General features: G+C 38.9%; 1 protein-coding gene across 1 annotated transcript; it reads left to right on the top strand.

Annotated features, from left to right (window-relative positions):
* Positions 1 to 35: 35 nt before the first annotated feature.
* Positions 36 to 24,956, top strand: TSPAN3 (tetraspanin 3). The gene is made up of 7 exons (XM_032342358.1): positions 36 to 302; positions 13,212 to 13,403; positions 13,628 to 13,702; positions 17,983 to 18,084; positions 19,003 to 19,155; positions 19,419 to 19,502; positions 24,177 to 24,956. The coding sequence occupies exons 1-7, from the start codon at positions 240 to 242 to the stop codon at positions 24,267 to 24,269; spliced, it is 762 nt and encodes a 253-aa protein (XP_032198249.1). The 5' UTR covers positions 36 to 239; the 3' UTR covers positions 24,270 to 24,956.
* Positions 24,957 to 25,864: the final 908 nt, after the last annotated feature.

The raw sequence follows: 25,864 nt of genomic DNA, 5'->3' as shown, positions 1-25,864 counted from the left end.
CTGAAGCTGGCGGGGGCGGGACTCGGTTGCCAGGGAGCGGCGCGGGGAGCCTGGGGATCTGCGGCGGCTGCGCGAAGAAGCGAGGTGCTTGCTGGGGCCGGGGCTGCGCGACGGCACCGGGGGCTGCGGTGAGCGCAGCGCAGGCCGGGCATTTACCAGTGGAGAGGCGCCGCCATTGCCGCCGCGCTCGGTGAGCGCATCCCGCTCGCCGAGCAGGGCCCCCGCGGGCCGCCGGCACCATGGGCCAGTGCGGCATCACCTCCTCCAAGACCGTGCTGGTGTTTCTCAACCTCATCTTCTGGGTGAGCGGGGCCGACGGGCGGGGAAGGGCGAGGGGCCGGCGGCGCGGCCCAGGGGAGGCCTCTACTGAGGCGCTCGACGGGCCCGGCGCTGGGGAGGCAGCGGTAACGAGCTTGCGGACGACGGGGCCCGGCGGCGGAGGCTTCCTCTCGGGCTGGGACGGAGGGCGGAGAAGGGAGCTCTCAGGGGCTTCCGGCGGCCTCCGCGCCTGGGGCTCCGGTCTCCGGCCCGCTGGCTCCCCGCCAGGGGCTCCGGGCTGTGAGGCTGCGGCCCTCCCCCTGGACCATCCTGCTCCATGGCGGGCTCTCACTGCAGATTCTTTCAGGACCTCAGGCTCGAAATAGGATACTCCCCAACGGGTCAGGCTCTGCTTCTTTGTCAGGGCCCGGAGCCCCCGTAGCTCCAGTGGCAGTCCCGAGGCGTGTGAGCAAACGTGCTGCTCCGCGGGGACGCTAGCGATTCAGGGCTGAGGGATTTTGACTTACTGCTCTTTGTGTGTAGAGAACTGCTTAGCTAGTTACCCGCCCAGAAAACTGAAAGGTTTCTACTTGATAAGCCAGATTATTCTTTGCCCAAGAAAATCGGTATATTTGTTTTGGTCACTGGGCGTGAGTAACCGGTGATCATAAGCCCTGGTTACATAGGATTCGGATGTCAAAAGACTTTGAAAGCAGTGAGTTCACTTTCAGCAAAAGGTGGCTTATGGGGGTTTTTTGGACACGCCCCCAAAGAAAGGGGCGTTTATAATCACTTCATGGCAGTTTAGGTTCTTATCTCGCCAGGAACTTTTGTAGTAACCGGTGTTGTTCCTATCACTCTCCACCCTCTAGTCCATTTGGACCTTGCACCCTGATAAATTAAGCATTTCTTCCCTCACATCATTTTATTAAAAAAAAAACAAAACAAAACAACCCCTCCCCCCCAGAAAAAATCGTCAGCAATACAATAAGGTTCAACCTCCTCTTGGTATTGCAGCAGAAGTCTTCAGTCACCTTTCCTTCTTCATGACTGGTCATGCTCTTAAACACTTGCTGTCCAGTCCCCAGACACTTCTTGAACATTCCCACTTCCCATACTTTTGTATGCCCCCATTCAGCAATTTCTCACACACACACCTCATTTGGAAAGAATCCTTGCCTTCTTACATGCCCCCACCTCAACAGAGGATGAAACTTTTCATGTTCTGTCTGCTGTAGCATAAAAAGGTAATTATATATAATAAGGCACTACACAAAAATATTGCCATGGAGTCTTTTAGGTTATTTATGGTGTGATGGAAAGGGTCCTGCTAGTACCTGTTCAAAGTCACCCAGGTGACATTGGGGTTTCTATGACCTCTTCTAATTAGAGCAGTGTTTCTCACACTGTAGTTTGAGTTACAAACCTTTTTAAAAGGTAAAAGAATTCTTCAGGGATCTTCAAGTGAGAGACACTCTATTAGATAGTACGGTACTTAGGCAGAGACTTGGTTTTGTACCCTTTACAGTTTCTTGGGATTTTTATGGGCATAGCTATTTGATTCTGAAAAACAGACTATCAAGTGAGTTCTAGACTCTTCAGTCTCATGGACTGGAATTGTTGTTAATGTAACACAATATTTAAAATACAGGAACCATTTTCTTTAAATTTTGGGGGGGCGATTGGGTGGCTCATTTGGTTAAGCATCCGACTCTTGATTTGGCTCAGGTCATGATCTCAGGGTCCCAAGATTGAGCCCTGAGCTCAGCCCAGCTCTCACTCGTGGGGCGTCTGCTTGGGATTCTCTCCCTCTCTCCCTCCCAGTTCCGAGCATTTTCTCTCTCAAACAAATAAATCTTTAAAACCATTAAAAGATAATTAAATTTTCATTTACTCTGAAATATCCGTTAATTCTAAGTGATTGCTCATGAATCTTTAGAAATGGTGTACGTATATGTACTACTGGTACTTCTGTAAAGAAAGGTTAGATTGAATTTCAGTTGTGCATTTCAGAGTGGGTTATTGCCAAGACTAAAGTCATACTGTGTAGTAAAAATATCATTTTTCTAGGTTAGTAGGATAGTAAAGCTTTTGTGAGCTGTGATAAGTTAAGCAGACATGCAAGGGGGAGATTGTGGCTTAGAGCAGGATTAGTGGAACGTAACTAATGAGGAAACAGTATTAGATGTGTCTCCCACTAAAGGATTGGTTTAAGGACAGATTGTTGGAATCTGATGATGTTGGTAATAACTAACATTTGAGTACTTATTACACCCAGGCATTGTGCTGAGCAATTTACAGTGCTGTTCTTACAGTAACCCCATCTGGCAGTAAATATTCTTATGCATATTTTACAAATGAGGGCATTAAGGTTTACTGAGGTGAAGTTGCACACCCAAGGTGTGGCAGAGTCTGTTCAAACCCAGGTTGTCTTATACTCTGGAGCCCGTGATATTAGAGCAAATCTTTTAAAAGATTTGGAAGGGGGAAGGAACTCATTAGCCAGGTTAGAGTCACTTTCTCTAAACCTGGTACAGGATTTAACTAAGGTTAGAGCCTGTACCATCATTTAAAGTACACTGACTTGTCAGTTTAAAAAATTAGGTCATTACGAGGAAGTACATACAACAGATGTTAACTGGTTCTGAGAATTTGTAATGCATTCTTCAGTTCTAATAAGTGTATTCTTTTTTTTTTTTTTTTTAAGGTTTTATTTATTCGTTTTGACAGGGAGACCCAGCGAGAGAGGGAACATAAGCAGGGGGAGTGGGAGAGGAAGAAGCAGGCTTCCCAATGAGCAGGGAGTCTGATGTGGGGCTCGATCCCAGGACCCTGGGATCGTGACCTGGGCCAAAGGCAGATGCTTAATGACTGAGCCATGCAGACGCCCCTAATAAGTGTTCTTTTTTTTTTTTTAAGGTTTTTAAAAATTTATTCATTTGACTGACAGATCACAAGTAGGCAGAGAGGCAGGCAGAGAGAGAGAGGGAGAAGCAGGCTCCCTGCCGAGCAGAGAGCCCAATGTGGTGCTCGATCCCAGGACCTGAGCGGAAGGCAGAGGCTTTAACCCACTGAGCCACCCAGGCACCCCTAAGTGTATTCTTAAATAGCAGCCCCTCCCTCCTTTTAATGCCTTAACACACACCACACACACACACACACATACACACGGAAGAATAAACATTCCCTGCATAGAGTATATCAAAAGTTTACCTAGGTTCCCTTGGGCAACTTTTTAAAGACTTTATAGTTCTGTAGCACCGCCTTTTCACTATCAGATGGTAATGGCTTTTGTGGATAATGGCTGAGTGTGGATTAATTGCTTTGGCAAGATCTTTAAACTATTCCTTTTAAGGGTGCCTGGGTGGCTCAGTGGGTTAAGCCTCTGCCTTAGGTCATGATCAGGTCCTGGGTCCTGAATCAAGGCCTGCATCAGGCTCTCTGCTCTGTAGGGGCCTGCTTCCTCCCCCTCCCCCAGCCCTCCGCCAGTCTCTCTGCCTACTTATGATCTCTCGCTCTGTCAAATAAATAAATAAAATCTTAAAAAAAAAATAAACTGTACCTTTTAATATCTTGATAATCCTGTTTTAGTTGACAGTTTGTTCAATGAGCTGTGGAACTAGATATGTACCTGAAATACCTAGGCTTGGCGCTAAATGGCCTGACAGTTGAAATTGTTAATATTGACTTGGTCTGTATCCTTTTGGACTGTGCAGTCTAAGAAGATTAACTGTGGAAAGGCACAAACTAAAAGGGGGAACAATTGTTACTAAAATCCTGAAGGCTGTCCTCATGGAACTAGAGAGTTCCTTACCAAATTCCAGAATGTTAGGGCCTGTAACTTGAAAGATAATTTTGGACAAGTGAAATCAGGTGTACAACTTGAATTTCTGTTTTTTACATGTAAGTGTATTAGTGCTAGGCCATGATAATTTATGGAAGACTGGAGTGTTTGAGGACATGACTGAATGCTGAAGACTAATGGAATCGTCTTCAATTTATAATGAAATATTTCAAGGAGAACTAATGCCTCTTCTATAAACTGCACCTTTGTACCAAGGTCAGAAAGGATTCTTAATTCACTGGGTCATTTGATCTGACCCAGAGGAGGACTCATCTAAAATAAGTTTAAATCAGTATTTTTTAATTTTCAAGTTTTTTTCTGGGAAATTGGTTGAGTATTCAGTCAAGTTCCACATTACACAAATTGGCTTTACTTTTTCTACCCTGTAAGAAAAAGCCAGTTGGCTTGTATTTATTTTGCTGATATGTGTCTTGGACATTATAGGGACTGCAAGACAAAACTTTGTCCATGTTTGTAGAATATATAATGTGTCATATCTGTTTGGACTTTTTCATTTGTGTGAGAGGCAATAGTAATGCTAAAACATCTATGGAGTAGGAAGTACGACACGAAGGTGAGACACTTTTTAAGTGCCTTTTTAAGTAACTTCAGAATGTGGCACCTTCACTAATCATCATTCACTTATATGTAGTCCCCTATACATACAAATCATATTTGAAAGCCATATGTAACCTTTAAGATTTATCTTTTTAAGAAAAGCTTCACATCATACTTCCATCTCAATATATATAATTAAGGAAAGTTCCTTTGTTAAATATAGCACAGATACTTGAGCATTTAGTTTGAGCTTTTGTTATTGATAAAATGATGGAAGAGACAGTGAAGATTTTACTCTTACTCTTACAGAACTTTCTTTTTAGGGGAGCAAGCAAAAATAAGCAAGAAAAATATCAGATACTGATGTGATTATGCAGACAATTAAAACATGGTAATATCACAGAGTGAATGAGTTAATGGCTGCTTTAGGTTGGCAAAGAAGTCTTCCCTGAAGAGGTGAAATGTAATCTGGAGTATAAGGAGGAGCTGATTTGGGGTGATTTGGGGTGATGAAGGCATTTAAAGCAGGAACAGCCTGTACATCTAATGGTAAAAATATACTTGGTATATTTTCTTTTGGTAAATTACCAAAAGAAGATTTAACTATACATTCCTGCTTTTGTTTAAAAAAAATTTATAATGAAATATTTCAAGGAAAACTTCTTGTCAGAAATCTCCTTATACATATTTTGTGTTTTCCAGCACTTCTTATGCATTTGGGTTGGGGATGTGATACTTTTAAACTGGAACTTTCATCAGACATACTGGAATTTGCTTCTCTGTTTCCCATATTTCTATCATCATGAATGACTGCTCTGACAAAGACTGTGTCACCTTCAGCTAACAGATTTTTCCCCCCATTATTGTTTTTTTTTATATCACCAAAAGAAAAGCTAACTTTGACAGTAAGCTAGTCATGGTACATAACAGGAGACCTATTTCTCACCTTGTGTTTGGCCGTTAAGAAATTGAATGTTTCCAGTCTTAATTCATTTAGAGTCATCTGTCCACTGATCAAGTGCCTTGTGGCTCTGAGTAATTATTGACTGAAAGAACTCAGTCATTAGGACTCAAGTTCATTGGGAACTTGGAATCAGTCAGATGACCAAATGCAGGTGTGTTCTCTTTAGTTGGAATTTAAGGAATAGGTTGTTTCTTAGCTTTTTAGAATATTTATCATGCATTAAAATATTTTCATGGATTTTGTTCCATAAGATCCAGTTCATTCTAGGATTTTTGCAGAAAACATATTCCATAAAATTTACACTTGCACCAGACAGGTATACCCTAAGAATCATTCACTCATAAATGCTTGTTGAATATCTGTGCTTTACTTGTTTCTAAGAAGTACAAAAACCAAAAAGACGGTCCCTGTTTTCTAACAGCCCATGGGGTGAGGGAGCAGATAGGCAAATTCTTCTAATACTTTATTGAATTTAATTTCTAGGTGTACCTTCCTCCCTCTCTCCCTTCAAGTAAATCTTATGGGCAGTCTCAAGTCTTCCTTTATGTCTTCTCCTTCCCCTGCCTTAATAATTTGGTAGAATCAGGTGATGAGAAAAATTACTTGTGTTTATAAATTTGTTTTTAATTTACTAAAGGTGGTATATAGTAAATGCCAAGATATTGTATTTACATTGTTGTTTCTACTGATTAAGTAGATTACTGATTAAATACTCACCTAATATGGACAAACTATAAAGTTTATGCATCTCAGGCTCCTATAGTAATAACTGATTCTTTCTATAGTCAGAGTAGATTGTGGGGACAGAAGGTCTCAGGAAGAAAATGCATGTTTAAATTCCATGCTTCTCAGATGACCCTTGGAGCCCTACAGTCTGAAAATAGCCAGTTTCCATGCTGTTAAAATAATCTGGCTCTGGTAATTATTTCATCTCCAATTTCATTACCACCCAAACTTTGGGTCTTTCAGCTGGTAGCTATAAATTGGATTAGGTGAACAACTTTGTTAAACTAGATAAACAATGGCAAAAAACGGAATACAGAAAATGAAAAGAGGACAGAATTGAGGAACATGACCTCTGGCATATCATCAAAATAATAGCGGTGCAAAAAGATTAAGATATTTCTTCTTTAAGAATGATGACAGTAATGCAGTGATACAGATAATGATGGCAGAAGTGGCTTATTGTCAAAACCTTGCAACCCTAAGTAGGAATTTTTTCATTTTTTTTTTTTTACTTTGTCTCCTTGAAAGGTGATGTTTATGTGGTGATGGGGGTAGGATGGAAGGATAATGTGTACTGAAAGAATCGGAATTGTGTTAGATAATCAGACAACATCTGAAGATGAGTCAAAGGCAGGTAGACCAGAGAAAAGTGATAAGCAGAGGAGATTGGCAGAGGTGCCTAAAGTATTTAGGGTGGAAGAGATGCCTGTTTTATGTTGGTGGTTAAGGACAGATACAGGAATTTATTTGTGAGAGAACAACAAAGTCTGAATTTCAGATATAATTTTAAATATTTTGGGATGCCTGGGTGGCTCAGTTGGTTAAGCGTCTGTCTTCAGCTCAGTCCATGATCTCAGGGTGCTGGGATCAAGTCCCACATTAGGCTCCTTGTTTCAGCAGGGAGTCTGCTCCTCCCTCTGCCTGCTGCTTCCCCTGCTTGTGCTCTGTCTCTGACAGATAAATAAGTAAAATCTTTAAAAAATATATAAATATCTTACTTTTCTCATTATGCAAATTATGTATTTGCTTTTTAAGAAAACAAACTAATATCACCATAATTCCACATGCAGAGACAAAATTTACTGTTTTTTAATGTCCATATGTGATGTATGTTTTCCCCTTAGCACATTACATTATTAGTTATTATTATTACTTATGCTTTAACAAAATATTTAAAAGCTTTAATGCCAAGTATACCTCTGGATGCCAGGGTTTTTTCTTTTGTTTTGCTATAATTTTGTTGCAATATTATAACATTTTGATAAACATACCTTCCATACAAATTCTTTGTTTCCATCTGACTTATTTTCGTAAGGATAGATTCCTAGAAGTGCAATTAATAGGTGTGAAATCATAAATACTGAGGCTAGTATGTGTTGCCAGATTGCTTTCCAAAAAGATTATTCTGTATTAATCTCTACTCCAGCCTGAGGGTTCATTTCTCTGTACCCTCACACATCTTTGAATATAGCTTGGCCTGCTCGTTCCTTCGTTCTTTCTTTCTTTCCTCTCTCTCTCTTTCTTTTAGTGTACAGGAAACTGAATTAAATGTTAAAAGTTGTACATAAGATGGATTTCTACTTGTTTTTTAACGCTCTGCTTTCTTTTTGAAATCTGCTTTCTTAAAAAGTCCAGAGTACACAGTGTTTTTCACCTTGCCTTTTCTTGATTGTTTTTTCTCCCAATATTCCAGTCACTTTTATTTTACCAATTGATTCTTTGAGGCAAAAATTAGTCTGAAGGAGCAGTTCACACAGGTGGATAAGAACTTGTCAAACATTGTGATTTTTGCTGAATGATCTCACATGGTCCCTCAGCTGTACACTGTCTTGAGATTCTTGCCAGTTCTGGACATGAATCAATGACTATACCAGTGTAAGAAAATCACTTCTATTCTTTGCTTTATCTTCACCAGAATGTTCTATGGGATGCCTTCACCATCACATTTCTAAACTTCCATATAGGTACACTTTTCACAACAGAGCTCTTTTATTCCCTAGCTTTTAATAAGGCTGATAGTGCCACATTCCCTCACCAAGTTGCACTGTGCATAATGTGCCCCCTTTTGTTTCATATTCCTTCTTCTTCTGAAAGAATTTAGTAGTTTTTTGGATTTCAGCATTTTATCAGCTACTTCTTTCACAGAAGTTTTGAAAAATAGAACAAAGCAAAAAAAACCCTACTATAGTTTTATATAGCTTATAGTTTCTAAACTATAGAACAAGCAATCTTAAGTAAGAATGAAATGTTTTACTTTAAAGAGACTTTACATTTGTGTGTATGTAGTAGAAGGGTAAAAGGATAAAATGAATATCATACTTCTGGAATTCTGCTTCCAAAATTTGATAGCAAGATAGCTTTAGTTTTTAGAGAACAGCTTGGTATGGAAAAACACTCTCTCTCCTATAATTTTGAAATTCTGTGGCTTAATTTAGGGCATGAGTTTTTTAAAAGATAAGGAAGGATAGTTTTAAAAAAATTATTCTTTTGATAGTTTCAGCCCTCAGCCTTTCCTTTAAATTTCCCTTCATGTCTTTGGAAAAAGGATGAATATTTTTAGTATACTGTCCTGGCACAAATCCTCCTTCGAGGCTCAGATTTTTTTCAGCAGTGACTAAAGCAGTGCAGTGCAGTTTCTTCCAAGTTCTGCATTTCATCTCTTCTGTGGCACCTCCCCCTCTGCAGCTGCTTTGTTGGCAAAGCTCAGATCCTTTGATAGATCCCAATCCCATCATGACCCTTCAAAAGCAGGATTTAACCCAGCTTACCTTTTAGCCTTTCTTATAGCCGTAATTCTTATATTAAACATCTGTGTGACGACTCTGCATACTAGTTAGGAATTATTTATAACTTCCTCTCTGTATGCCATACAGCTCTACCTTTGTTTTTCATACTGGTGGTTAGAATCATTGAAGAAGTTGTATATTGTTTTAGGCCTTCAGCTATTGTTCGGATACCTACTCCCTATTTTCAAAGATACTGATGTCATTTCATAAGTTGCTTATTATGCAACTTAAAATATAAACACTGTATACAGATATCAAAAGAAAATTTTGAAGTTGTCTTCAATTTAGGAAACAAAGCTGTTACGAGCCATTTGATTTATATACTCACCAGCAATCAGTGTTCTGCTTTGTGCAACTACTAAGTTGTTTCCCACTATGTGTTCAAAACAGAGTTCTATTATGTTCTCAACTCTGCTGTGTGAATTGGCTGTTGACTAGTTTGCAGCCTTGGAAAAGATACTGCTCTCAAGTCAATTCGAAAAAAATAGGCAGCCTTACAGATGGCATCTCCTGCTAGCCTTCCATTGCATTTGTTACATGTTTGGTCATATCTGCTGTTGGTTGGTTTTCCTGCTTCCTCAGAGTCTCACTTTCAGTTGAGTGCTTCAAGTCTGGGTAAAGGGTGGCCGCACTGGAAGTATTTCCCTTGGCCCATTCCCAAGGAACACTAATTGTGAGTCTCTTTAATTGTGAGTCTCTTTAGGTAAAAGGCTCATCATTTTGTATTTAAAATGCAAGTACTTTAGTATCTATGCTTCAGATTAATTGAATACATATCTCTTCCAGTTTTATCTTGTTTTCATTCAGATTTCTGTAGGCTAAAATTTCATTTATCAGAAGCTCAAATTTATTTTAATTAAGCTTTCTAAAAAATAAAAATTACCTTTTAGAGTAAGAAAAGCTAAGAATCCGAAGGAATGAAAGATGATTAATGAAGACAAACTGGACAAAATTTGATTGATTCATATTTAGGATTCTAATTCAGTTGAGGACTGAAGATATTTACTTTAGCAAAATATGTATGTGTACATACATGTGTGTGTTTATCACACGCATATATAGTAAAAAATAATAATAATAATAGTATTGGGGTGCCTGAGTGGCTCAGTCATTTGAGCATCCTACTCTTGATTTCATCTCAGCTCATGATCTTGGGGGTGAGATTGAGCCCTGAGTCCCTACTCGGCAGGGAGTCTGCTTGAGATTCTCTCACTCTGCTTCCCACTGCTCGTAAGTGCATGTGGATGCGCTCTGTGCCTCTCAGTTAATAAATAAATCTAAAAAATAAAAGATAGAAAGGTTTTCTTTGGTAAGAATGTTAAGTAGCCCATGTCCTTCTGTAATAATGCACCCAAACTCTTAAGCTGTTTTTCTTCTTTTCCCTTTCCTAGGCTTGCCTTCATCCCATAATAATATACCCCCTAAGTAAGTATGTCAGTGAACTCTGAGAACTTTTGAACAGGCATGGTTGCTATCAGTTCAGCATTTATAAACTAAAAATCTATTCTGGATGTGATGACCATCAGGAATTTAGTAAAGCAGATTAAGTTGCCAAATCATGTTTGAATAGTGAACTAAAAACTATAAAATTAGACCGAAGAGAAAAAACCAAAAACTAAATCTTATGATAGAAAAGGGGGGTGTGCAATTTCAAGGGAAAGGATGAGATGAATTATACTCAATAAATTTTGATTGTGCCAGACACCGTTCTAGGTGCTGGGTGGTGATATGGGGCTAAAAGACAGATGGGCAAAATTTGTGCCCTAAAGGTGTGTTGAGACATGTATGGTTACTGCAGTTGTGTGTCTGCATGTGTGCACTGAGACATTTAAGTTGCAACAGTTGTAATAAATACTCTGTTAGAGCCAGGTGATGTGGGAGTGCATAAAGGGCACCTATTCCAGCCTGAAAAGGCCAAGAACCTGCATCTTAATAGACAAAAAGGAGTCCTCAGGCAGGTGTGGATAGGGCATTCTAACGAGTACAGCAGAGAGGTAAAGAAACGAAAGAATATGTGTACATTTGGGTGTAGCAGTTTTCTCTTAGGGTATATGTAGGCTAATGGAATCTGAGGTGAGGAGCAGGGAGCAGCAGCTTTGTTCATCATGGGCCTTATTTTGCCTCGTTCTGATTTTAACCAAGCTCATGTCTTGATCTGGTTTGCCCAAACTAAATGTGTCCCATAGACTGGAGGAAAAAAAACTGCGTGTTTAGGTTGAAAGAGTTAATGATATTTCTAATATCATTGTGGAGGTTGTTTTCTAGTTTGGAGATTAATGATTTATGTGTTAAATTTTAAAGGACAGTGAAACCATTCTTTTCCTGTGAAAGTCTCAAAGTGTTCTACAAATGATAAGTCATTACACTAAGTGTTTTAACACTTAGCCTCACACTGCATTTGATCATTCACATATAAACACGTGGCATTAAGCTGTCAGCATTGAGCAGGTACAAAATGATAACAAAATGACAATGATAGAGGAGAGGAGAATGCATATAAAACTGTAGTTGGAGAATGGTGTCTGGAGCAGAGGCAAAATAAGATAGATCTCTATTCTGTGACTTTCTGCACTCACTTTCCCTGTAGGAAGCCTTGTTTTCCAAAGTGTAGTGCAAGAACCAGCAGCATCAGCATCATCTGGGAATTTGGAAATGCTGAGTCTCAGGCCCCAACCGCAGAACTACTGAATCAGAGTCTGCAGTTTAATAAGGTCCTCACGTGATTCCTGTTAACTTTAGAGTTTGAGAAGTACCATTCCAAAGAATAAATTGGGGGCGCCTGGGTGGCTCAGTGGGTTAAGCCTCTGCCTTCAGCTCAGGTCATGATCCCAGGGTCCTGCTCAGCAGGGAGCCTGCTTCCTCCTTTCTCTCTGCCTGCCTCTCTGCCTACCTATGATCTCTGTCAAATAAATAAATAAATAAATCTTTTTAAAAAAAAGGCTCTAAAAAAAATAAAAGAATAAATTGAAGGGTTTGCAAAGTTCTTTACTTAACTGAGCCTTCTGGCTTTACTATTGCAGTCTTAGGGCAGTAAGTTTTTTGAAAACGGAGATTCAGGTTACTAACTATTATTGTATTTTCTTTTTCCAAGTAGGTGGATAAAGGTTAGAAGTGCAGATTTTGGAGTTAGATTGCCTGGATTCAAATCCTGGCTATGCCACTTGTACATAACTTGTACATAATTTTTTTCATTCATTGAGGGCAACTACAGTGAGCAAAGGCATACCCACCACCCCATCACTGATCTGTGGTAGACCTGTAATTGAGTTGCATATAAGCCTGTGTGTTTGGGGACGGTAGAGTTTGTTTGTTTGTTTGTTTGTTTTTTAAAGATTTTGTTTGTTTACTTGACACAGAGAGAGAGAGATCACAAGTAGGCAGAGAGGCAGGCAGAGAGAAAGGGGGAAGCAGGCTCCCTGCTGAGCAGAGAGCCAGATGAAGGGCTTGATCCCAGGACCCTGGGATCATGACCTGAGCTGAAGGCAGAGGCTTAACCCAGTGAGCCACCCAGGTGCCCCGGAGAGTTTGTTTTTGACAATATTTATTGGATTCATGGTTTCTTGATCTTAACCAAACCATCAGTTATTGAAAAGAAGGCAGCATTTGGGAAACTTTTCAACTTTAGTAAGGAAGTGTTCTTACTAATGAGTAATAGTTTTTCAGCGTCACTGTAAAAAAAAAAAAAAAAAAAGTGTATGAGTAGATTTAAAAGTGATGGTCGGGGTTAGGGAAGGAAAAAATGGAACAAGATGGGATAGGGAGGGAAACAAACCATAAGAGACTCTTAATCTCAGGAGACAAACTGAGGGTTACTGGGGGTTGGGGAGGTAGGGACAGGGTGGCTGGGTTATGAACATTGGGGAGGGTATGTGCTATGGTGAGTGCTGTGAAATGTGTAAGCCTGGCGATTCATAGACCTGTACCCCTGGGGCAAATAATACATTATATGTTAATAAAAAATTTTTTTTAAGTGATGGCAAATCTCATTAAATAATAACCTACTAAGAAATAGTAGGAACACTTTACTAACAGAGTTTAAAGATTTTTACCAGTGCTCTGATCTTGTTTTCTACAGGGGGCAGCTGGAATTTTATGCTATGTGGGAGCCTATGTCTTTATCACTTATGATGACTATGACCACTTCTTTGAAGATGTATATACTCTCATCCCTGCAGTAGTGATCATAGCTGTAGGAGCCCTGCTTTTCATTATTGGCCTAATTGGCTGCTGCGCCACTATCCGAGAAAGCCGCTGTGGACTTGCCACGGTAAGTCAGCACTTTACTGACTGTGTGTGTCATCATGGTATGTGGGAATATTTTGTTTGTATTACTGGCTTGAATCGAGCATGAAACTCCATAGACTCTTTGGCTCTTACGATTGAAACAGAATTAGCACTTGTCTTCTAGCAGTTATCTCAGGTAACTGGTTTTATATCAAGACTATTTAGAGCAGTTTGTATTTAACTTTGACACTGTTTTCTTCCTTACAGTTTGTCATCATCCTACTCTTGGTTTTTGTCACAGAAGTTGTTGTAGTGGTTTTGGGATACGTTTACAGAGCAAAGGTATGTTGTCTACTGTAACTCATATGTTTTAAAAGGCAGCTTAAGTATTTCAAGTAAAATAGAACAAATTCATTTTATCAGAATAAACATGTTCTTTTGCCTTACTTCAGTTTAGTCACTGCTTTAAATATCTAAAGTTCATTGGAAATTGCACAGAGAACAGATTGGTGGTTGCCATTTGTGGGAGGTTGGGTAAAATGGGTGAAGGGACAAAAGGTACAAACTTCCAGTTATAAAGGTAAGTCAGTCATGGGAATATAATGTACAGCATGGCAACTAAAGTCAGTAATACTGTAAGGCATGTCTGAAAGTTGCTAAGGGAGTAGATTTTTTTTTTTTTTAAGATTTTATTTATTTATTTGACAGACAGAGGTCACAAGTAGGCAGAGAGGCAGGCAGAAAGAGAGGAAGGGAAGTAGGCTCCCCAGTGAGCTGAGAGCCCCATGTGGGGCTTGATCCCAGGACTGTGGGATCATGACCTGAGCCGAAGGCAGAGGCTTTAACCCACTGAACCAACCAGGCACCCCTAAGGGAGTAGATCTTAAAAGTTCTTTTATCAAAATAAAGAAATCTTACATATGGTGAAAGAATTAATTAGACTTATGGTGATCATTTTGCCATATAAAAAGTTTAAACCATGCTGAAACTAATATAATGTTAGATGTCAGTTTTGCCTTCATTTTGTGTGTGTGTGTGTGTGTGTGTGTGTGTAAGAAAACAAAATGCGTTTAGTAAATGCAAGTCCAGTTTTCTGGCTTAATAAAGAATACATACCAGAGAACTGAGCTTTTGTTTTATGTTTAAGAATACTGCAAAAAAAAAAAAAAAAAAAAAAAAAATACTGCAGCAGGGGTGCTTGGGTGGCCCAGTCATTAAGTGTCTGCCTTTGGCTCAGGTCATTATCCCAAGATCCTGGTATTGAGTCCCACCTCAGGCTCTCTGTTCAACGGGGAGCCTGCTTCTCTCTCCCTCTGCCCCTCCCCCTGCTTGTGCGCTCTTTCTCTCTGCTCTTTCTCTAATAAGTAAGTAAAAGGAACTCTTTTTAAAAAAAGAATACTGCAACATTTCAGGCTCTTTCTGAACACTTCTTTCCACTGAAGATACCTATGTAGGCATCTAAGATTATGTTTAAATGTGGTTTCTGATCTCCGGAAGTCTCCTGAAAGCTTAACTTACTTCAGTTTTTATGTATTTTTCTACCACAGTAATTTTTTTCTATAATGTATTGTGTGCTCTGTAATTTGGGGTCTTGTAAGAAGCACATGCAAAAGTGGAATTCAGTGTACATGGATTCTGTTAGAGGAAGGTTCTGTGAGAGAACATGGGGAAGGAACCAGGACTGGCTGTGAGCTATCAGGCCTGATGCAAGTGTACTCCCGAGTAGTTGTTAGTGTAATTATGTAGTTAATTAGATACTACATTTTTATGAAAAAATAAGTACACATAAAAGAAAATTGGGGGTGCCTGGGTGGCTCAGTGGGTTAAGCCTCTGCCTTCAGCTCGGGTTGTGGTCTCAGGGTCCTGGGATCGAGCCCCATGTCAGGCTCTCTGCTCAGCGGGGAGTCTGCTTCCCCCTCTCTCTCTGCCTGCCTCTCTTCCTGCTTGTGATCTCTCTCTCTGTTAAATACATCTTAAAATAAGAAGAAAGAAAGAAAGAAAATTGGACAATTTGAAGAAACTTGGTAAAAACAAGTGGTCACTAAAACCTTTTTGATCAAATCAGATATGGGTATGATCACTGTATAGCTTTAGGGGAAATTTATTAATATTTAATAGATTCTACACTTTGATTTTATTGCAATGTTTCAACAGTTTAAAGAACTGGAAGTCACTGTCAATATATTAAGGATGTGATTTGTGCAGAACAAATGATAAAGTGTTCTAATCAGTGAATCTTATGCAAAGACAAGACAGGCTTGCATCATGAGATCAGTGTGAAGTATACATTTCTGTGCTTTAAGCTAAATGAAAATGTTTACTTTTTTAAAAGCCCATGGTTTTTATGGACTTTCTCAGTTTACCAACCAAGTACTCCTTACTATGGGAGGCTTCTCCATTTGTTAAATATGGTATAACTGCCTTTGCCACTGATTTTTACATGTGAGATAATAATGAAAAGCACAAGATAGTCTTTGGATTGAGAGAGTATGTGAAAGTCAATTTAGGTCATGATTAGGTCCTTTATTCCACAAATATTTGTTAGGAATGGTTTTAGAACTTTGTCAAAATCATAGATGGGCTGCTTGGATTTCAAACTATATTTGACAAATATATGTATATGGGTACCCATATATATACCCAGCTCACCCAGTTGACCTTTGAACAACACAGGGGTTTTGTATGTATAAATTAATTTATGACATAAATCTCTGGAACTCAAAGGATAGAGATCAACCAAAGGGTTTTCCTACTGTCTCATATATTCTCAACCCAAGATATGCTAGAGAATTTTCAGTTATCAGCTACATTACATTTCAGCTGTCTGTTGAAGGAAGGATTCATTTTAAAATTTGATTCATCCAGGCCCACTTTTAACCTCAGGCTATTTCATGTGGTTGATTTGTTCATGAAGAATTTCCAGCTAACCGTTAACTAAACTTTATAGGCACAGCCTAGTGACTATTCCACATGGGGGAGATGTTACAGCCCTTTGTAAAATCCTTCTGGAGCTTAAATTAGAGGCTGTTGTAATATCTGATCATAATTCACTTTCCTCATTTGAGGCAGGATAATAGAAGCATTAAACCAACAAGGAAGTGATTTCTGAACAAGATAGTTTCCTCTCTTTTCCCCTTGTTGGATTCTGCTACAGTGTATCTTCAAAAGATCTAGTCTGGGGACTCCGAATTCCTTTAGGGTGAGGCAGTCATCTTTGACTGTCCAGCAGTGGCTGTAGATGAATTGGGTGATGGATTGAATAAAAAAAATTGTCAAGGCATCTGGTCTTATTTATATAACAAAGTGTTCTGCTGTTCTAATTTGTGAGTATTTAACTTTCTTTACCTCAGTATGAGCTGCAGATGAATAGTTGGTCAGCTGAGAAGTTTGGTCAGATTTCCTTAGCTCATAAATGCCATGTATGAGAGGACGACATACAAGTTTTCTGCTTTCTGTTTTAGAAGAACTAAAGGACTTTCAAAGAACTAATGAGGACTTCATTTTCCTTTGCCTCTTTAAAAAAAATGCCTTGGTTCTGGACTTAGAAAAAGATAATTGTTAGTTGAGATCCTACCATCTATGCCCATCTGGAGGGGCAAGGGGTCCTCCAACTTGAACACCAAGGGAGCCATTGCCAGCCACTCCCTTCTTGTCCCTTTCCTCTTTCTTAGTCACTTCCTCTTTTCTTTCACATATGTTTCTATGTTGCCCGTTTTTGCTATCTACATTAATTAATTAGAGTATAACTTTAAAGCTATGATAAAGATGTAGAAGTATTCCTAATGTAATTTACAGTTTTAAATCAAAGGCATAATATGCCAGTTTAATATTCAGACCATTGATACATAAGGCACCAGGGCAGCTGTGCCCCCAAAAAGGAATGCATCGGATTATACCCTTACTGGTTATCAACTTTATAGTTTTATCACATAACTGGTATAATTACTAAGTAGGTCTCATCATCTTAGAAGGGTATGGAGAATCTGGTACAAGCAAATTTTACTAAATGACACTTTTCTTGCCACTTTAGTGATTGACAGCAATAAGTTAAGTTTATTTCCTGTCTCCTCATTCACACATTGAACTGCACTTTTTTCATAAAAGGCCACTGTTAGGGACTGATTTTTTTTTTTTTTAACTTGCTGATTACTTTTGCATATTTAACCAAATCTAAACATTGAATAAATAAAATGGAAAGCTTGTTGGTATTTGTTCCAAAGGGGAGGGGGGGCTTAAAGTTCTTTTATTTTTACCTCCCTTTGGAAAGGAAAATGAGCAAGTCCAGCCCACTAAAAGTTTATTTGAAATGGAAGGCAGTTCATTTATAATTTACAGTATCTGTCTCAGGGTTCAGGTGCTTTGTCCCTCTTGAATAGATTGTTAATCTGCCATCTTGCACACAATCTTCTCTTTGGATGGTTTTAATCTGTGTTGTAATATGTCTGAATTTTCATCTGAATTTCTGTGGAGACAGGAAGGGAAAAATTTTTGTTTCTAATGAGAAATTCACAGAGCTATCTGGCAACTTGCCATACATGTTAGTTGGGTACTTTAGCTGGAGCCTTGACAAATGTTAATTTTACCAGTATTATTAAGGGACTGAGTTCTTTATTTTGATTCAGGTGGAAAATGAGGTTGATCGCAGCATTCAGAAAGTATATAAGACCTACAATGGAACCAACCCCGATGCTGCTAGCCGGGCTATTGATTATGTACAAAGACAGGTGAGCTCTCTTGAGGTGAATTTCTTTTTGAAGGCCAGTTATTGTTGGGTCAATCTTAAACTCTATTACTATGTAAATTAGACATGTATTTTCATAGTCATGGTTAGCTTCATGATGTGTCTAATATTTTTACTTTTACCCTTGAAAAGTTTTTTCCACTATCACCTAATCAAAACTAGATAAGAAGAATTTGACTTTTTACCAAAAAATAAATAAATAATTAGGAAGGTGATAACTGAAGAAGGGTATGGTCAATAGGAAAGGTGGATGCCTCGAGGGACTTCAGAGGTGGTAAGAGGTTTTTCATATACATTTAGAAAGCAAGACCAGGAAAGATAGTGTGGGGCCAGGGGCGGGGGGCGGTGTGGAAGGACAATTTGAAGTACATGAAGGTAGAATAGTATAGTACCCATAAACCTACCCCCAAATTGTTAGTTTTTGTCAGTCTTATTTCACCTTGACTCCACATGGCTTTGCTAGATTATCTTAAAGCAAATCCCAGACATTTCAGAGAAAATATTTGAAGCACGTTGTCATTGGAAATAATATTTAATTCAGAACCAGATTTTTAACATGTAAGATCTGAAGATTTTTCTTAGCTATAAATTACCTCTTGTGGGTTATGTGCTTTTCATGTGGAGGTTCTAAAATTACTAGTCGTATGTGGCTATTTAAGCTAAAATTTAAAATTCAGTTCCTTAGTCATCATAGCCACATTTTAAGTGCTCAGTAGCCTCAAGTGGCTAGTGGCTAACATGTTGAACATGCAGACACAGAACATTTCAATCATTACAGCAAGTTGTATTGGACCTCCTTGGTCTAGAGTAGATTAAAGCTCTGCAGTGCGCAGAACTATAAAGTTCAACATAGTTATGTGTGTCTTGTGAGGACTGATATTTCTGTTCTCTTCCCCACTAGCTGCACTGTTGTGGAATTCACAACTATTCAGACTGGGAAAATACAGACTGGTTCAAAGAAACTAAAAACCAGAGTGTCCCGCTGAGCTGCTGCAGAGAGACGGCCAGCAGCTGTAATGGCAGTCTGGCCCACCCCTCCGACCTCTATGCCGAGGTAAATTTGGTTTCTTGGCTAAGACTTGAATCTAGCTTGATAGCCTGTTTTTCTCTGTGAATTGTCTTTACCTAGAACATCTTTTCTGTGCTCTTTTGCTTGTCTGTAATGTTGTTTTATGTTATTGTAAATTCTTTTTAAATGCATTGTCTCTCCTTCTTTGAGTTTCTATTATTTCCATTTCCACCACTAAGTAGTAATATTCGACCTTGCAGCTTTCACTTTTAAAAAAGACTTCTAATGAGGATGACTGTGTGTTTCAGGGATGCGAAGCACTAGTTGTGAAGAAGCTACAAGAAATCATGATGCATGTTATCTGGGCAGCACTGGCATTTGCAGCTATTCAGGTAAGTGCAGCTAGCCAAGGAGTTGTTATCAGAGTGTGCTGATTCTCTAATGTCAGCCATGAATGGTTTTAACCATTAAATGCTATTAAAACTTGGTGTATATAGATAACTTGGAAGTGATTGAGGAATAGGCCACCAGTTTCCAACATCTTCCATTTCCTGTCTCTAAATCTAGACCCAAAATGGTTCTAAGAAACCAGAGATCTGGATGTGGGGAGTGTGTCTGAGGGGGCTTTGCTTTATTTTCTTGACTTGATTAATGAGTGGCCTCTTCAAAATACATACTATTCCCAGTCCCAGTGTATTCTTGGAAGGTATTTCAATAGAACTTAACAGAATTTTTTAAAATTTTACTGCTTTATTTCACTTTGAAAATAGAAAGCTTGCTTTCTTTTTGTACTATTTCTTCTGCTTGCTTTTCTGTCCTCAAGGGTTTTGTATGTCCATGTATGTAAAGCAAGAACTGACTACAGCACTAGTCTCTTAAACTAGTAGAAACACTTTCTTTGCTTTATAGAAGAAAAGACCAAGTGAAAACTGAGGTTCTAACCTCTTCTGTATTTGTGGACTTAGTTTTTTCAAACTGACAGCCATCAAGGAGCCCACGTCATCACTTGGCACCTCTGCAAATGGGTAGCCGAAGGGGCTTGTTTTACCAACTCCTACAGTCTTTTTCCCACCTGATAATGGCATGCTCAAAGTAGCTGGTGACTGTTAAATTACTTCTCACTTTACTCCTTCCTCCCTCTCCCACCAGCCCCCCACATCCTTATCCTTTACCTGAAAACAAAGAAGAAAGATAGCTATTTTTCTGCTTGTTGAAACTACATTGCTAGTTTCTCAGGTGTATACAGTATATCTTAGGGATTATATCAGAGGAATCTTAAACTGAGGAACAGCCAATTGTTTGAAATGATTGAGAATCCTTTGTGTCAGATCTAGTTCTCAGAGTGTTCTTTTGGTAGTTCTTGAAATATGCTTTAAGCCTAGAGAATCTATTTTAAGAAAGTGTAGGTATCTTTTAATTGTTAGATAAAACCAATGTAATTGCTAGTTTAAGTTGCTTGGGTTTCCTGCTCTCTGTATATTTGAACAAAAGCTAGTGTATTTGATGGGAAATGCCTTTTAAAATAGCAAAAAGGTGATTGTTTACTTTGCTGGTATTCAAACAGCTCTGAAATGATTCATTAAAAAGCCTAGCTCTTTATTTGCTATGGTCTCTGCCCTTCTAAGCATTTACTTTGCGGCTCAGGCTAGTAATAGGTTGATCAGCAGGCATGTTATTTCATATTTTGATTGTCTGAGCAAACACATTCATTTAGCTAAAAATAATGAAACATAAGGGAGGTTTTTTTTCCCAAGGGAAATCCTGGTCTGTGCGTTCTTAATGATTTTAGTTGTGTTACTAAATCAGCACATACTATCATGTGACAAAAAAGCTTTGAAACTGTAAGGTGCTTGTGATCATGAAATATGCAGCATGAAGACCAATGAAAATCGTTACTTTAGCTATGTCCCTCATCTAGTTACGCTTATTAACCAGGCAGATACTGCTTCATTAAGTATTTTTCAGTGAGGGCTAATAAATATTTTAACTAGTCTCTTAACTTATGTATGCCTTCTCATACGCATTTTATACTTAAATCACCCTGATTTTAGGTAACGGCTGATAAAGATTTGATGTGTTCAGTTCAGCAAAACTCAGTCAAGGATTCAGAACTTTCACAGACTCAAAACCTAGTGGTTTTGAAAATTTAAAAACTTTGATTTTAAGGGGGAAAAAAAACATAGAGTTGAAATAGTGAGTTTTCCCTAATATGTTTTCTTTTTTAAAAGAGTACCTGTAAGTTTTCTCAACTTTTGATACTCAGAATCTGATTTAGATTGGTGTCCTCGGTGTGGAAAACCTGATCAAAGGCAAAAACAACTCAAAGATCAGTGATCTCTTGTGCTTCAAGCAAGGGAGCATGATGTAGGGCTTGATCCCAGGACCCTGGCTTGATTCTGACACACTTTTAAAGAAGTATTTGAAGTAATTCTTCTTTAGAAAATTTAAACTGAGGCTTGGGAAGCTAATTCTTGAAGGACTAGGTTTGGTTTTGTTTTTATTTTAGATGAAATTAAATCTTAATTGTTAACTTTTTTTAGAAGTGGTAAGTTTACCCATTTGATAGAATTCTTTTCAGATGATATAAATTTAGAAAAATGTAAGCCTCCCTCAGTCCTTGTGTGCTTTGTCCAGTTTCCCTTAGTGGTACCTTGCAAAACTATACTGTATCACAACTAGGGTATTGGCACTGATATAATCCACCAATTTTATACAGATTTTTCATTTCTATTTGTGTATATTCTGTTCTGTGTAGTTTTATGACCTGGTTCCTGTATCCACCACCACGATCAAGATACTCAACAGTTCTACCACTACACTGATTCCACCTAGTACCATTTTATAACTAACTGCACCTGCCTCCATCCTGTTCCTCCTCCCCCCATACCCTGGCAAGCACTGATCTGTTCTCCATTTCTAAAATTTTGTCGTTTCAATATATAAATGGAACCATATGGTATATAACCTCTGGTTCCTTCTTGTGTCTCACTGTGGCTGCATAGTATTCCATTTGGGGGACATACTTTATAATTTAATTTACATTAATGGGCATTTATATAAGTCTTGCTATTATAGAAATGCAAGTAGTGGATAACCTCTGTATGCTTGTACAAAGTCTGTAGCAAAACTTTGTAGCTATGAAGTTGAGGAGGCCGTGGCTTTTTGATAGGTTTATTTCCACATTTTTCTTAGAAAAGGTTGTTTCCAGTGTGCAGTTCCAAAACCTTGTATAACAATACCTATTTTCCCATAATGCCCCCTACACAGTATATTCTAGAACATTTAATCCTTGGCAGTTGTTTTTTGTTTTTTTTTTTAATCACCACTTGCCTCTCTCTTTAGCAATCATTTTTTGCAGTTGCTTGGTGTTATATTTAGACTAAGTGCAGATTAGCTGTCATGACTTGAATATTGCAGGGGAAATTTTTATTGCAAGAAATAACTCTGGAGTTAAAATATTTCGAAGTCTGTTGTTGGAAAATTTTAATAATCAGTGAAATTTCTGTATAGCAGAGCTTTGGAAGTGAGCCTGTAGTACTTAAGTGATGAGGTTTGGACTGTAAGAAGTTAATGTGTAGAGCTTAATGTTCGTAAACAGACTCATTCCCAAGCATGAGTAGGTTTTATCAAGCTTTTTTAGTTGTTTTAAAATCAGTACAAGTTGACTTAATTGAAATAAAAGTCAGGAAAAGAAATGATGCTTATTTCAGACCATTTGAGAATGCTGACTCCTTCAGTAGAAGTTAACCAACTGAAAGGAATCTGAGGGAAGTGGGATGGGAAGAGAGATTGTTTTTTTTTCCAGAAAATCAGTATTTTCTGAGCTTAGCATTTTTATTGCTCAGTTTAACATTCCCTGGGAACATAATTGTGTTTGATTTTATAGCTGTTCTAAGAATATTTTGATGATGTACAGTGAATGGAAATGTATTTCTTTAAGAATTAGATACAAAACATGTCCAGAACTGGCTAAAGATATTTACTGAATTTTAATAATATCCACTTTTAGAATGTCTTCAAGGTGCTTTGTGCTATTATTGCACTTAGCAAATATTGATATAATGAAACTGATGGGTTTAAGCAGCAAATATATATCCTGAATGGGTAGAAAGAATGTGGGTTAATTGAGGGCAGAAATTGGAGTGTGTGACTTTTATACCAGGGAGAATTCAGACTGAGGACATCCTTACTCTCTGTGTTTTGTGTCTCATTAGTAATCTTCCACTTCAGACTTTGAGAATGTGTTTATGGATCCAGTACATTTTGTTGAAATTGATTAACCCCATTTGTACAGAAAGCCTTGCCTTTTAAAATCCAGTAACCGAGACCTTTCACTGCCAATGAAAAGTTAGAACAGCAAATTAACTTACTCTTATTTAGCTCTTTGGTTACGATTTATATTTTGTAAGAAGTCAGGTCAAAATTCTAGACTCGTTTTCTCTTTAATCCATTTTAATCCTCTTGCTTATTCAAAATAACGTGGCATGACTTTATTACAATTCCAGTTTGCTGCCACAGAAGGATTAGGACTTATTAAAATAAAATGATGAAAGAAGAGTGACCTTTAAAAAGTAATGTGTGTGTAGTACCATAGAGCCAAATCGGGATTTCAAAAATAGTAAATAATTATGAAAGAGACAAAACCCTTCAAACCAATATTTTGGCATCGAGATTAGTTTTCCACCATAGGGCTTTTGGGCTATTCATGTACTGAATTTTGTGGATTGTTAATAAAGTCTGCGTCCCCAAATCCAGATGCCTAAAAAGACCACCAGTAAGTTTCCTTGATCCACATAGCCTTGGTCTTTCCACTCCCTAGACCTTTGTTGTCCAGTATGGTAGCCACTAGCCAGTTACATGTGTCCCAAGTTCAGATTAATCTAAATAAAATAAAAAACATAATTTTGCAGTTGGTTCCTAAAAAGATCATGCTTTCCTTACAAATTGTTTCTGTTCCTATTGTTACTGCGGAACCTTGAAACAGCTCCATTGCCAACCAAGAAATACACACTTGCTATGAGAGGGTCTTCAGCCTTCTTTTTTCTCCTGTTGTTTTTTTCCCACAGCTGCTGGGCATGTTATGCGCGTGCATCGTGTTGTGCAGAAGGAGTAGAGATCCTGCTTATGAGCTCCTCATCACCGGCGGAACTTATGCATAGTAGAACACGCAAGCCTGAGCTTTTTAGTCTTGTTATTCTGATTTGGAAGGTGAATTGAGCAGGTCGACTGCATTGGCGGCCTGAGTTCATTTAGTTAAAGCACACAGGTGTCGGACAAAGCAGCTTGGCTCTTCATGTGCCCACCTACTTCCCTACCCACCTACGATTTTCTTTTCCTCTAGTCTAGCTGACTCTCCATGTCCCTAAGTTTTTAAGTCTGGCAGTATATGTTCTAATTTCAGAACCATTTGCAGGTTGCATAGTGTGGGAGAATCAAAGGAGGGCCTGGGCCTGCTTCTGTTACCTCCATGCAGTAATGGGGCTGCTGCCAGAGTATCACTGGGCCCTTTCAGTCTTCATGATGGAGAACTCAGGCCAAAAGTTTTTGGGGGGAGGGGGAGGAAACCAGCTGCGGTTAAAGTTAACACCAGATGGTGCCCCTCGTCAGTGTCCTTTTAAAAAACATATACTGTAGTCCAATAAGATAGCAAATGTATAAAATTGCTAAAATAGATTTTAGAATCATACAGTGTGTCTCTTGGTTCATCTTCAAAATCAGACTGATCTTTGAAACTAGCAGTTTTTAATCAAAGCTGGCTTTATAGGAGGAGTATAATGTATGCACTACTGTTTTAAAACAATTAGTGTGAGTGTGTGTGTGTTTTTGTATGATTGAGCCCATTCATTGTAAGTCTAAACTCGTTAGGATTTAATGTACCCATGTAGACTAGCAAAATAGTATGTAGATGTGATCTCAATTGTAAATAGAAAAATCTAATTCAATAAACTCTGTATCACCCCTCAACATGTACTTTTTAATTATTTGGGGATACTTCAGTTCCCAAGCAGCAGTGTAATGTTTTAAATGTTGGTGCTGTCATGATTTGCATGTGTTTTAGTTATATCCGTTGCCAAATTCTAAAGGCCTTGGAATCCAGAAAACCACAGATGCTTTTCAGCCAGTATATCCTACAAATATGGAACAGCTAAGCATGTGCGTACAGTGATGTGATACACTGGCATACAGTGATGGTGCCTTCCTTGCCTTTAAGGGTAATGTGGAGTCCTGTTATAGGAGGCACAGACAGAAGCAGATAATTTCCCTACATGATTGTAGTAACAAAAGAGTGCAGAGGAGGTACCCAGAGGGGTCAGAGGCCAACTTCTTGGAGAAGAGGCCTGAACTCAGAGTTTGGATAGGCTTTGCGGGAGAGGATACACAGGAGTATGAGATGGGTTGGAGTGTGCAGGGAGCTGTAAGTAGCTTATTGTTCCTGGAGCTTAAAATACAGGGCTGGGAAAAGAAGTTGAAGTGGCAAAGTCCTCTAGAGTGTCCCATGACATTCTGTGAAGGTCCAAGATCACCAGAAAATGGAGGCAGCCGAGTATGTGCCAATGGATGTGTTGTGGATGTCCCTGTGGCTACAGCAGGGAGAATGATTGGAGAGAATGTGACTGGGCTTCAGTGAGGTGTGGGTGTCGTGGTTTGGGGGAGAGTGGGAGTGCCTGGAGTAGGGCACTGTTGGTGGCAGTGGGGAGGAGGGTGGTGGAATTCCATCAATGGCTGCACGTGGGACAGTGAGAAGGGAGAGGAT

Source organism: Mustela erminea, chromosome 5 (genome assembly GCF_009829155.1).
Source record: "Mustela erminea isolate mMusErm1 chromosome 5, mMusErm1.Pri, whole genome shotgun sequence".
NCBI classification, from domain to species: Eukaryota; Metazoa; Chordata; class Mammalia; order Carnivora; family Mustelidae; genus Mustela; species Mustela erminea.
Note: the sequence above shows the minus strand (reverse complement) of the source record. Positions and strands in the feature narration are given on the sequence as shown.

Bases quoted from the DNA above. Each gene is read 5' to 3' on its own strand.
- TSPAN3 (XM_032342358.1), top strand. From the start codon at position 240: ATGGGCCAGTGCGGCATCACCTCCTCCAAGACCGTGCTGGTGTTTCTC. The intron at 13,703-17,982 runs GTATGTTGTCTA...ATTTTGATTCAG, and splicing joins GATACGTTTACAGAGCAAAG to GTGGAAAATGAGGTTGATCG. The intron at 18,085-19,002 runs GTGAGCTCTCTT...CTTCCCCACTAG, and splicing joins TTGATTATGTACAAAGACAG to CTGCACTGTTGTGGAATTCA.